The 13,134-nt window shown below is 48.3% G+C and overlaps 1 protein-coding gene across 1 annotated transcript in view; it reads left to right on the top strand.

Annotated features, from left to right (window-relative positions):
* phldb2b (pleckstrin homology-like domain, family B, member 2b) overlaps positions 1-13,134 on the top strand; it is a 324,137-nt gene that overhangs the window by 284,373 nt on the left and 26,630 nt on the right. The window contains exons 19-20 of the mRNA XM_072259726.1: positions 3,704-3,794; positions 7,107-7,253. Of these exons, the coding sequence (XP_072115827.1) occupies positions 3,704-3,794; positions 7,107-7,253 (238 nt within the window). The remainder of the gene's footprint in view (positions 1-3,703; positions 3,795-7,106; positions 7,254-13,134) is intronic.

Below are 13,134 nucleotides of genomic sequence, written 5' to 3'. Positions count from 1 at the left end.
TCCCCAACCCACTGGGTCACCTCCCCCTACTGTTCTCATTTGCCCAACCACTCCATGCCCCACATTCACCCTAGCAGATTGCTTCATCTTCATCTCTTTGTCATCTCCCAGCCTTTGTCACCACCTCTAATCTCCTCTCCTCCAACTGCCTGTCACCCTCACCACCTGGATCCAACTACCATTTGCCAGTTCGTTTCCCTCACATATTTATACCAGCTGTCTTCCCTCTATTCTGTCAGTCCAGGTGAACAGTCTCAACCTGATACATTGCCTTTCACAGATGTTGCCTGACCATCGGTGTTCCTCCAGAATCTTCTGTGCTGCAGAGAAGGAGCTGCACTGAATTGTGCCAGTTGCATTGCTGTTGACAAATGGCATGAGCTGAGACAACTGAAAATGCTGCCAATAGATGGAGGGGGGAAGAATTTCCAGAATGGAAAGGAGTAAGGCAGCCAAAGAGATCAGGCAAACACAAGACGGTCAGCATTGTGCAGGAGACAACTTGAGCAAGTTATACCACTATCCTCACTGTGTCTGAATTGTGGAACTCCCTCCTGAAAAGCACTGGGGAGCATCTTCACCAGTTCATGAAGGAGCTCACCTTCACCACCTCGATGGCAATTAGGGAAGGGAGATAAACACTGTTGGGACAGTGAACTCCAGACCCAGTAAATGAATCAAACCAGAAGTTGCTGGGAGGAGCAGAAGGTGGGGTGTGAAGTAGGCCCTTGGGCCCGTTGAGTCTGTACAGACCCTCCAACACCAGTCACACCAAACCCACATTCATCCCATTCTCTTCTTCTCACACATTCTACCACTCACTACACATCAGGGCCAAATTAAACTGACAAATACACCTATCAATGTGGGAGAAAAGTGAAGCACTTGGGGAAACCCAGAGTCACGATGAGAACGTGTAAACATCACACACAGACAGCATGGGAGGTCAGAATTGAATCGCTGTCCTGACCTGTGATTGAACACAGCTCCCAAGACCTCGTTTGAAGCTGTCAGGCAGTGGTTCTACCAGTTGTATCACTGTGCCGACTATGCTTTGGCTCTGCTCTTTCATCATTGATCCTCTCCCAAGCCCCTATCTTCCTGATTCCTCCTCCCCCTCTGAAGGACAGGTCATAGTGTCTGGGTTCTTTGCAAAATCAGTTTGGCTGGTTGATAAGTTGTGCTCTCTGTCGCTCCCCAGTGGATGCATTTGGTATGTCTGAATTCAAGTTTTTTATATGGTGTGTTCAGTGAAACTGGTTTCACTAGAATCAGCAAAGTGTAGAATCTGCAGTGGAAGAGCTTTGACCTATTGAACCTGTGTTGGCTCTCTGAAGGGTTGAAGAGAGTAGTGCATTTATCATTGTCAGCCTTTGATAAGGTATCCAGGCATTGGTAAGGGCACACGTGAAGACTTCTCCCAATCGCCTGCCTGATTTAGAGGTGCAAATTTGTAGAGAGATAGCAGACTGTGGCAAGAAGCATATATTGTAATCATAGCTGATTTTAACTTTCCATATATTGACTGGGACTCCCATACTGTAAAAGTGCTGGATTTGATAGAGTTTGTCAAATGTGTTCAGGACAGTTTCCTTAATCAGTAAATAAAGGTCCCAAATTAGAGAGAGTGCGATACTATTAAGGAATGAGACAGGGCAGATGATAAAAGATTGTGTAAGGGAGCACTTTGCACAGTGATCATAGTTTCATGAGTTTCAAGATAATTATAGAGAAGGATAGATCTGGTCCATGGGTTTTTCTCTACATTGGAGAAAGGCCAATTTTGATGGTATCAGAAAGGATCTGGCAAGTGTGGATTGCGACAGGCCGTTTTCTTGCAAAGGTGAAATTCTGAGAATACAGCATTTGTCCGTTTCTGTCAGAATAAAAGGCAAAGATTACAGGTTTAGGGAACTTTGGTTTTCAAGAGGTATTAGACCCTGGATAAGAAAAAGAAGGAGATGCACAGCAGGTAAAGGCAGGTAGGAGCAAATGGAATACTTGAGGAGTATAAGAAATGAAAGAGAAGGAAATGAGGAGGGCTAACAAAAGGCATAAGGTTGCCTGAACAGACAAGGTGAAGATGAATCCCAAGGGCTTCCACAGATATATTTAGAGCAAAAGGATAGCAATGGACAAAATTGGTCCTCTGGAAGTGACCATCTGTGCATGCAGCCAAAAGAGAAGGGGAAGATCTTAAATGGATTTTTTTGCATCATTGTTTACTCAGGAGATGGACACAGACTCTGTAGAAGTGAGGCAAAGCAGCAGCGAGTTCATGGACCATATACAGATTACAGAGGAGGAGGTATTTTAAGACAAATTGGGTGGATAAGTCCCCATGGCCTGACTAGGTGTTCCCTTGGACCCCACCCTGTGGGGGCTAGTGCAGATGCAGGGATGAAGTGCTGGAGGATTGGAGAATAGCTAATGCTGTTCTGTTGCTTAAGAAAGGTTCTAAGAATAAGCCAGATCATTATAGACTGGTGAGCCTGACATCAGTAATAGGTAAGTTATTGGAAGGTATTCTACAGGAGCATATATATAAGTATATATAGATAGACAGGGACTGATTAAGGATAGTGAACCTGGTTTTGTGTGCGTAGGTCATGTCTAACCAATCTTGTAGAGTTTTTTCAGGAATTTACTAGAAAAGCTGATAAAGGAAAGGCAGAGGATATTGTCTAAATAGAATTTAGCAAGTTCCTTGACAAGGTCCCACAAGAAGTTTTGATCACTCTGCATTCAAGATGAGTTAGTAAATTGGATTAGACATTGGCTATGTGGGTGAAGCCAGAGAGTGGTAGTAGATGGTTACCTCTCTGACTGGAGGGCTGTGACTAGTGGTATGCCGCAGGAATTAGTGCTGGGTCCATTGTTGTTTGTCATCTAGATCAATGATCTGGATGATAATGTGGGAAAATGGATCAGCAAATTTGCAGATGACACCAAGATTGGGAACGTATGGGACAGCGAGGAAGGCTATCATGACTTGCTGTGGGTCTGGACCAGCTGGAAAAATGGCAATAGAGTTTATTGCAGAAAAGAGGTTTTGCATTTTGGAGGACAAACCATGGTGGGTGGTAGAACACTGGGAAGTACAGTAGAACAGCGGGATCTGGAAATACAGATCCATCATTCATTGAGAGTGGTGGCACAGGTAGCACAGGGCCGTAAAGAAAGCTTTTGGCACATTGGCCTTCATAAATCAAAGTACTGAGTACAGGTGTTGGAATGTAACATTGAAGTTGTGTAAGATGTTGACGAGGCCTAATTTGAGGATTGTGTGCAGTTTTGATCACTCTACCAGGAAAGAGGAAACCCACCTACAGGAAAGAGGTCAATATGAATGAAAGAGTGCAGAGAAAATTTACAAGGATGTTGCCAGGACTTGAAGACCTGAGTTAGATGGAAAAGTCCAACAGGTTAGGACTTTATTCTCTGGAGCATTGAAGATTGAGGGGAGATTTTTAGAGCTATACAAAAATATGAGGGGTATAGATAGGATAAACGCAAGCAGGCTTTTTCCACTGAAGTTGGGTGAAACAAGAACTAGAGGTGAAGGGTGAAAGGTGAAATGTTTAAGGGGAATGTAAGGGGATCTTTTTCACTCAGAGGGCAGTGAGAGTGTGGAATGAGCTGCCAGCACAATTGTATTATGAACTTTCAACATGTTTGTCATGTTTTCTATGCTTGTGTGCAGTGCCAGTACGTTCAATGTTGCAAAACTTGAGGAGATGGAACGTCTTTTGAAGGAGGCTCAGGCTGAAAAAGCGTGGCTCATTGAGAGCAAAGTGAGTTCTCATCTTCTATTCCCAGCTTCTGGGGTGATTTCACACTGTGATCACCTTAATGTCTCTTCGTTTCTATCTCAATAAGCTCTGAGTTCCTGTTTGAGTGCTCTGGACATGTTAAAACCATGAAATTAATTTCCTTGTCACCTTCTGTGCCAAAAGACATAGACTTTGTAAGCAGTTCATGAACACTGTCTGTTCAGGCGCTGTCTCACAACACAGAAGCTGTAACACTGGATGGATCATATACAGTACTTACAGTAGCAAAGATCAGTCAGTGTTTTCATTCTCATTCAGACTGAGCCCTCCTCTCCTACTGCAGGCACTTGTTCACGCTCGTCTCAGCCACCCTTCCAGGTAGTGATTTTAAGGTCTCACAACTATTTCTGGGTGAAATTCCTTTTTTGTTAATATCGCAATGAATATGTTAAATCCCTGTCTCCAAATGACTGCTAGCACTGATTCTGGTAAAATGCCAGATGGTAACTAGACGGCATACAAGACTGAGATAGATCAGCTGTTTGAGCGGTGTCACAACACCCTCACACTCAAAGTCAGCAAGACTAAGGAGTTGATTGTGGGCTTCAGGAAATGGGGGCTACACACTAGTCCTTAGGGGTCAGTGGTGGAAAAGGTGAGCAGCTTCAAGTTCCTGGGTTTCAATATCTCCTTTCCTGGGCCCAAAACGTTGATGCAGTCATGAAGGCAAGCTGGCAGCTCTACTTCATTAGGGAATTTGAAGAAAGTTGATAGGTCACCAAGACTTCTATAGATGTATAGTGGAGAGTGTGACTGGTGGCACAGGAGCTCCATGCACAGAGGCTGCCGAGGTTGTGATCTCAGCCAGCTCCATCATAGGCACCTTCAAGAGGCAGTGCTTCAAGAAGGCAACATCTGTCATTAAGGAACCTGACCGTCTGAGGTGAGTCCTCTTTTATTTGTACCGACGAGGAAGCACAGGAGCCTGCCAAACCACGCTCAACGATTCAGGAGCAGTTTCTTCCCCTTCACCATCAGCTTTCCCAATTGGCCACGGACACTACGTCATTGTTCCTTTCAGTTTGGACTGTTGATTTGTTTTATAATTTTGTACTGTACTTCTGCCATCAAACAACAAATTTCATGTCATGTGATGATAAACCTGATTCTGACTGAGCACATTGCAGAGAGAAACAGAGCATTCCTCTGTATCCCGTCACCACAGATCCCCTCTTCAGCCAAACTGATTCACTCCACTCTATATGAAGAAACAGCTGCAAGCACTGGATGCAACTAAGTCTCTGGGACCGGTCAATATTCAGCTGCAATACTAAATACACCACCTTGCCATTCCATTTTCATCACTTTTGACATTTTCGTCACTTGCAAAGTAGATAATGGTGTTGTCAACACTGCTGTTAGCAATAACCCATTGACCACTGCCCAGTTCAGGCACCTCCAGGTCCACCTTGGTCCAAGTGTGGAACTGAATGCCAGAGGGGAGAGTAATTGCCCCCAGCATCAAGGCAGTGTTTGACCAAGTGTGGCCATCACTGTTAAAGCTGAAGTCAGTGGACATTGAAGGGTAGGTCGAACCTCAGGAGGCTAAAAGATTCGGCTTACCCATGTCAACCCTGGCCAATTTTTATAGCTGCACTACAGAAAGCATCCGATCCAGATCCATCATAGTTTGTTACGGCAACAACTCTGCCTGAGACTGCAAGAATCTGCAGAGTTGTGGCCAGTCCATCACAAAAGTTAGTCTCCCCTCCATGCACTTCTTGCTGTCTTGGTAAAGACCCCACCCACCACAAACCTCACTTCTCACCACGCCTGCCCCCCCCATCAAGCAGAAGCTTAAAAAGCCTGAAAGCTCATGCCACCAAGCACAAGGACAGCTTCAACCCCAATGTATGATAAGATCTCCCAATCTACCTTCTCATGGCCTGTCCGTACTGCACTTCATCTATATCTGTTAACACGTTATTCTGCGTGTTTTCCATTGTACCACCTCAATGAAAATGTCTGTATGGATGCTGTGCAAGATGCTACCTGACCTGTTGAGTTCCTCCAGCATTTTGTGTGTGCTACTCCAAAGTTTTTCACTATATCTTGGTACAGGGAACAATAATTTATTAAACCACTCTAAGGTTGGTTGTGGTCAATAAAGGTTAGTCAATCATTGATTCCTGTAAGAGTTGCTCAGGGCGGTGTCCTAGGCTCCAAACATCCTCACTTGCCCCATCATTTCCATCCATCATGAAACCACAAGTGGGGATGTTCACTGATGATTGATCACTGTTCAATTCCATTTGCAGCTCCTCAGAAAATGAAGCCACCCCTAACAAGACCTAGGCTGATAAATGGCAAGCAACATTCATGCAAAGACTGTCTGTCTGTATCTTGTTTTACGGCGGTTGGCATCCAGCTTAATGGTGCATTACCGCCACCCTCTGCTCCAGAATGTGCACTAGACATACATTCTAAATCCCTTCACCCAATCACACACACACACACACACACACACACACACACATACATACACACACACACACACACACACATACAAACCTACACTTCACCCTCCCATCTTTGACCATCCTAGTACCCTATTCCTGTTTATTCGTCATATCCTATAAAAAAAACCCTGTATCCCTTAAAAACACTAAAAATACCCGGACTTGTGCTCTCTCACCCATGCCCAGCAACCCTTTTAATGTGAATTCCTGCACCCCCAACTCCCTTAATTTATTTCTCATCATCTCTCTCTGTATCCCATACTTCCTGCAACACAAAACTACATGTTCTACTGACTTCATGCAAAGACAATAATCATTTCCAGGAACCACTTAATTTAACCACTTATCCTTGAGATTTAATGGCAGTACAACGGCCAAACCCCACCATCAATATCCCAATTATTTTCTGCACCTTTTCAGCTTAAAACTATGAAACAGGCACTGAAGCTGAGAAATTCTGTTGGTGTTGGTGCTGAATGTGGAAGGTGGTTGTGTGTCCTGTGGCTGTTGCGCTCCTCTTTGTGAATGTGCTTCATGCTGGAGTGCCATGTAGAACTGCCATTGCACAGGTTTAGCGTAAAGGCAGAGTTCGCTGTCTCTTCCTCTGACTGGATACCGTCAGGGTTCCTTATTGACTTTCATGCTGGCTGGGTGTGTAAAAATCTGATCAGTAGAAGTGGTGGAGGAGATTTTACTCTGTTTCAGTTGTTAATGTTTATACTTTGAAGAGAGAAGCCCATCTCCATTGGACAAAGTCACGTGCTGCTTTTCTGCCAGCTTGGTTTACTGATGTTCTTTCTTCCCGGTTCTGGAGGAGCGGGAAATGGAGGCGAAGAAACAGGCGTTGCAAGAGGAACGATTCCGCAGGGAGCAGCTGGAGAAAAGGCTCCAGGAGGAGACGGAACGCAGGCAGCAGCTGATCGAGAAGGAAGTCAAAATGCGAGAAAAGCAGCGATGGCAGGTACTTGATGCATATGTTGATCCGGGACCTGGAAGGCTGGCATCTGAGCTGGCCCACCGTCTGTTCAATTCTGCTGCCCTCGGCCTTATGAAATGGCTCCATGTCTTTTATAGATTTCCATTCAGGGTCCCCAGAGCCAGGACTCACCCTATCTCACAATATGGCTGCACCAGAGAGAGTGTAGAGGATTGGAGGAATTTAGTCACGGGGAGAAGTTGTTTACCTGGAACAATGATAGAAGTATATAACATTATATGAGGGATAGATATCCTAAATCCATTTCCCAAAGACAAGGGAGCATAGGTTAAGGTGGGAGTAAGGATTTGGTTAATAGGTTAAGGTGAGAGGATTTGGTTAATAGGTTAAGGTGGGAGGAAGGATTTGGTTAATAGGTTACGGTGGGAGTAAGGATTGTAAAAGGGTCTGAGGGGTAAGTTTTGTTTACACAGAGATCACTATCATCAGGACAATAGACAATAGGTGCAGAAGTAGACCATTCGGCCCTTCGAGCCTGCATCGCCATTCTGAGATCACGGCTGACCATCTACTACCAATACCCGGTTCCTGCCTTGTCCCCATAACCCTTGATTCCCCTATCCATAAGATACCTATCTAGCTCCTTCTTGAAAGCATCCAGAGAATTGGCCTCTACTGCCTTCTGAGGCAGCGCGTTCCACACCTCCACAACTCTCTGGGAGAAGAAGTTCCTCCTCAACTCTGTCCTAAATGACCTACCCCTTATTCTTAAACAATGCCCTCTGGTACTGGACTCTCCCAGCACCCGGAACATATTTCCTGCCTCTATCTTGTCCAATCCCTTAATAATCTTATATGTCTCAATCAGATCCCCCCTCAATCTCCTTAGTTCCAGCGTGTACAAGCCCAGTCTCTCTAACCTCTCTGCGTAAGACAGTCCGGACATCCCAGGAATTAACCTAGTGAATCTACGCTGCACCTCCGCAGCCAGGATGTCCTTCCTTAACCCTGAAGACCAAAACTGCACACAATACTCCAGGTGTGGTCTCACCAGGGCGCTGTACAAATGCAAAAGGATTTCCTTGCTCTTGTACTCAATTCCCTTTGTAATAAAGGCCAACATTCCATTAGCCTTCTTCACTGCCTGCTGCTCTTGCTCATTCACCTTCAGAGACTGATGAACAAGTACTCCTAGATCTCTTTGTATTTCTCCCTTACCTAACTCCACACTGTTCAGATAATAATCTGCCTTCCTGTTCTTGCTCCCAAAATGAATAACCTCACACTTATTCACATTAAACGCCATCTGCTAAGTTTCTGCCCACTCACCCAGCCTATCCAAGTCACCTTGAATTCTCCTAACATCCTCATCATGTCACACTGTCACCCAGCTTAGTATCATCAGCAAACTTGCTGATGTTATTCACAATGCCTTTCTCTAAATCATTGACGTAAATCGTAAACAACTGTGGTCCCAATACCGAGCCCTGTGGCACCCCACTAGTCACCACCTGTCATTCCGAGAAACACCCATTTACTGCTACACTTTGCTTTCTACCTGCCAGCCAGTTTTCTATCCATGTCAATATCCTCCCCCCAATGCCATGAGCTCTGATTTTACCAACCAATCTCCTATGTGGTACCTTATCAAATGCCTTCTGAAAGTCAAGGTACACCACATCCACTGGATCTCCCGCGTCTATCTTCCTGGTTACATCCTCGAAAAACTCCAATAGATTAGTCAAGCATGATTTGCCCTTGGTAAATCCATGCTGGCTCGGCCCAATCTTATCACTGCTATCAAGATATGCTGCTATTTCATCTTTAATAATGGACTCTAGCATCTTCCCCACTACTGATGTTAGGCTAACAGGGTGATAGTTCTCTGTTTTCTCCCTCCCTTCTTTCTTAAAAAGTGGGATAACATTAGCCATTCGCCAATCCTCAGGAACTGATCCTGAATCTAAGGAACATTGGAAAATGATGACCAAAGCATCTGCAATTTCCAGAGCCACCTCCTTTAGTACCCTAGGATGCAGACCATCTGGACCTGGGGATTTGTTAGCCTTCAGTCCCATCAGTCTACTCATCACCGTTTCCTTCCTAATGTCAATCTGTTTCAGTTCCTCTGTTACCCATGTCCTTGGCCCATCCATACATCTGGGAGATTGCTTGTGTCTTCCCTAGTGAAGACAGATCCAAAGAACTTATTAAATTCATCTGCCATTTCTCTGTTTCCCATAACAATTTCTCCCAATTCATTCTTTAAGGGCCCAACATTGTTCTTATCTATCTTCCTTCTCTTCACATACCTAAAAAACTTTTGCTATCCTCCTTTATATTCCTAGCTAGCTTGCGTTCATACCTCATTTTTTCTCCCCATATTGCCTTTTTAGTTAAGTTCTGTTGCTCCTTAAAAATTTCCCAATCATCCGTCTTCCCACTCACCTTAGCTCTGTTAGACTTTTTAATGCTATGCTATCTCTGACTTCCTTTGTCAACCACTGTGGCCACTTTCCCCCCTTTGAATCCTTCCTTCTCCGGAGTAATAACAGGAAGTGCTACCTCGAGAAGGTAGCACCCGTTATCAAAGATCCCCACTATCTGAGTCACGTGGTCCGAACCTGGGATGCTGGCCATCTACTCCCTCCATAGGTACTGTCTGGCCTGCTGAGCTCCTCAGCATTTTGTGTGCTGTTATAACCGTAGCTTAGTAACACCATGACCAACACGTCACTCAAATGGATATGGTTCTAAGTGTCTTCTTTCTTGTAAAATTGTATATAATTTATGTTTAAATCTTACATGATGCTGCTGCAAATAATTTCCTTATTGCACCCAGGCATAGATGAACTTGTACATGTGCCAATAATCTCGATTTCGACTTTGTTACCTGGAATTCACTGCCCAAGGAGGAGGTGCAATAAGCTACAATCACTATATTTAAAAGGCAGTTAGAAAGGCACTCAAACAGACAAGGCAGAGATGGATAAGGTCCTATTGTGGACAAATGGAAATTGTTGAAAAGTTTGGCATGACGTGGCGGGCCGTAGGCCCGGTTTCTATGCCATATCATTATTTCTGTAAGATCAAATCCTGACCCTACCCCTAATAATTATCCCTAATCCTACAGCGTCTCACTCCCAAAGCCCTTGCAGAGCTCAGGAGTGTGATGGAACACTCTCCATTTGACTAGACCCAGTACAGCTCCAACCATGTACAAGCTACACCACACTGATCAGCCACTCAAGTGACACTCAATCTACCTGAAACTTTCACCCTTAACCTCTGCTGCTGTGACCAAAACGTGCCGCATTTTCAGAATACACTCTGGTTACATCCTACCTCTCTTCCCTCATCCCTCTCAGTTACGTTCAGAACACCCAGCTGTGACTACCAACATTCCCTCCTTTCTCTTCCTTCAAGAGCCTCTTCTTCTGACTGCACAGAATAGGATGGGAGACAGTGGGTGGGGTGGGAGAGAGTGGGTGGGATGAGAGACAGTGGGCGGGGTGGGAGACAGTGGGTAGGGTGGGAGAGAGTGGGTGGGATGAGAGACAGTGGGCGGGGTGGGAGAGAGTGGGTGGGATGGGAGACAGTGGGTGGGGTGGGAGAGAGTGGGTGGGATGAGAGACAGTGGGCGGGGTGGGAGACAGTGGGTAGGGTGGGAGAGAGTGGGTGGGATGAGAGACAGTGGGCGGGGTGGGAGAGAGTGGGTGGGATGGGAGACAGTGGGTGGGGTGGGAGAGAGTGGGTGGGATGAGAGACAGTGGGCGGGGTGGGAGACAGTGGGTAAGGTGGGAGAGAGTGGGTGGGATGGGAGGACAGTGGGTATGGTGGGAGACAGTGGGTAGGATAGGAGACAGTGGGTGGGGTGGGAGAGAGTGGGTGGGATGAGAGACAGTGGGTGGGGTGAGAGACAGTGGGTGAGGTGAGAGACAGTGGGTAGGGTGGGAGACAGTGGGTAGGGTGGGAGAGAGTGGGTGGGATGGGAGGACAGTGGGTAGGGTGGGAGAGTGGGTGGGATGGGAGAGAGTAGGTGGTGTGGGAGACAGTGGGCGGGGTGGGAGAGAGTGGGTGGGGTGGGAGACAGTGGGCGGGGTGGGAGACAGTGGGTAGGGTGGAAGAGAGTGGCTGGGGTGGGAGAGAGTGAGGTGGGATGGGAGAGAGTAGGTGGTGTAGGAGACAGTGGGCAGGGTGGGAGACAGTGGGTGGGGAGGGAGAGTGGTTGGGGTGGGAGAGAGTGGGTGGGGTGGGTGACAGTGGGTGGGATGGGAGAGAGTGAGCGGGGTGGTAGACTGGGCGGGGTGGGAGACATTGAGTAGGGTGGGAGAGAGTAGGTGGGATGGGAGACGATGGGCGGGGTGGGAGACAGTGGGCAGGGTGGAAGAGAGTGGGCAGGGTGGAGTGGGAGACAGTGGGTGGGGAGGGAGAGTGGGCGGGGTGGGAGTGGGCGGGGTGGGAGAGAGTGGGTGGGGAGGGAGAGTGAGTGGGGTGTGAGAGTGGGAGGGGCGAGAGACAGTGGGTGGTGTGGGAGAGAGTGGGTGGGGTGAGAGACAGTGGGCGGAATAGGAGACAGTGGGTAGGGTGGAAGAGAGTGGATGGGATGGGAGACAGTGGGTGGGATGGGAGAGAATGAGGTGGGATGGGAGAGAGTGGGCGGGGTGGGAGAGAGTGGATGGGATGGGAGAGAGTGTGTGGGTGTGAGAGAGTGGGCGGGGTGGGAGACAGTGGGCGGGGTGGGAGAGAGTGGGTAGGGTGGGAGTAAGTGGGTGGGGTGGGAGAGAGTGGATGGGATGGGAGAGAGTGAGGTGGGATGGGAGACAGTGGGTGGGATGGGAGACAGTGGGTGGGGTGGGAGAGAGTGGGTGGGTGTGACAGAGTGGGTGGGGTGGGAGATAGTGTGTGGGTGAGAGACAGTGGGCGTGGTGGGAGACAGTGGGTAGGGTGGGAGACAGTGGGTAGGGTGGGAGAGAGTGGGTGGGGTGAGAGACAGTGGGGGGGGTGGGAGAGAGTGGGCGGGGTGGGAGACAGTGGGCGGGGTGGGAGAGAGTGGGTAGGGTGGGAGTCAGTGGGTGGGGTGGGAGAGAGTGGATGGGATGGGAGAGAGTGAGGTGGGATGGGAGACAGTGGGTGGGTGGGGTGGGAGACAGTGGGTGGGTGTGTGAGAGTGGGCGGGTGGGAGACAGTGGGTGGGATGGAAGAGAGTGGGCGGGGTGGGAGAGAGTGGGTGGGGTGGGAGATGGTGGGTGTGAGAGAGTGGGTGGGGAGGTAGAGAGTGGGTGGGGTGAGAGACAGTGGGTGGGATGGGAGACAGTGGGTGGGATGGGAGAGAATGAGGTGGAATGGGAGAGAGGTGGTGGGGTGAGAGACAGTGGGCGGGATGGGAGAGAGTGGGTGAGGTGGGAGACAGTGGGTGGGTGTGAGAGAGTGGGTGGGGTGAGAGACAGTGGGCGGGGTGGGAGAGAGTGGGTGGGGTGGGAGATAGTGGGCGGAATGGGAGACAGTGGGTAGGGTGGAAGAGAGTGGATGGGATGGGAGAGAGTGAGGTGGGATGGGAGAGAGTGTGTGGGTGTGAGAGAGTGGGCGGGGTGGGAGACAGTGGGTGGGATGGGAGAGAATGAGGTGGGATGGGAGAGAGGTGGTGGGGTGGGAGACAGTGGGCGGGGTGGGAGAGAGTGGGTAGGGTGGGAGTCAGTGGGTGGGGTGGGAGAGAGTGGATGGGATGCGAGAGAGTGAGGTGGGATGGGAGACAGTGGGTGGGATGGGAGACAGTGGGTGGGATGGGAGAGAGTGGGTGGGTGTGAGAGAGTGGGTGGGATGGGAGTGAGTATGTGGGTGTGAGAGAGTGGGCGGGGTGGGAGACAGTGGGCGGGATGGGAGAGAGTGGGTGAGGTGGGAGACA

This window comes from Mobula birostris, chromosome 6, assembly GCF_030028105.1.
Source record: "Mobula birostris isolate sMobBir1 chromosome 6, sMobBir1.hap1, whole genome shotgun sequence".
Lineage (NCBI taxonomy): Eukaryota > Metazoa > Chordata > Chondrichthyes > Myliobatiformes > Myliobatidae > Mobula > Mobula birostris.
The sequence above is the reverse complement of the archived record's forward strand: the minus strand, read 5'-3'. Positions and strand labels throughout refer to the sequence as shown.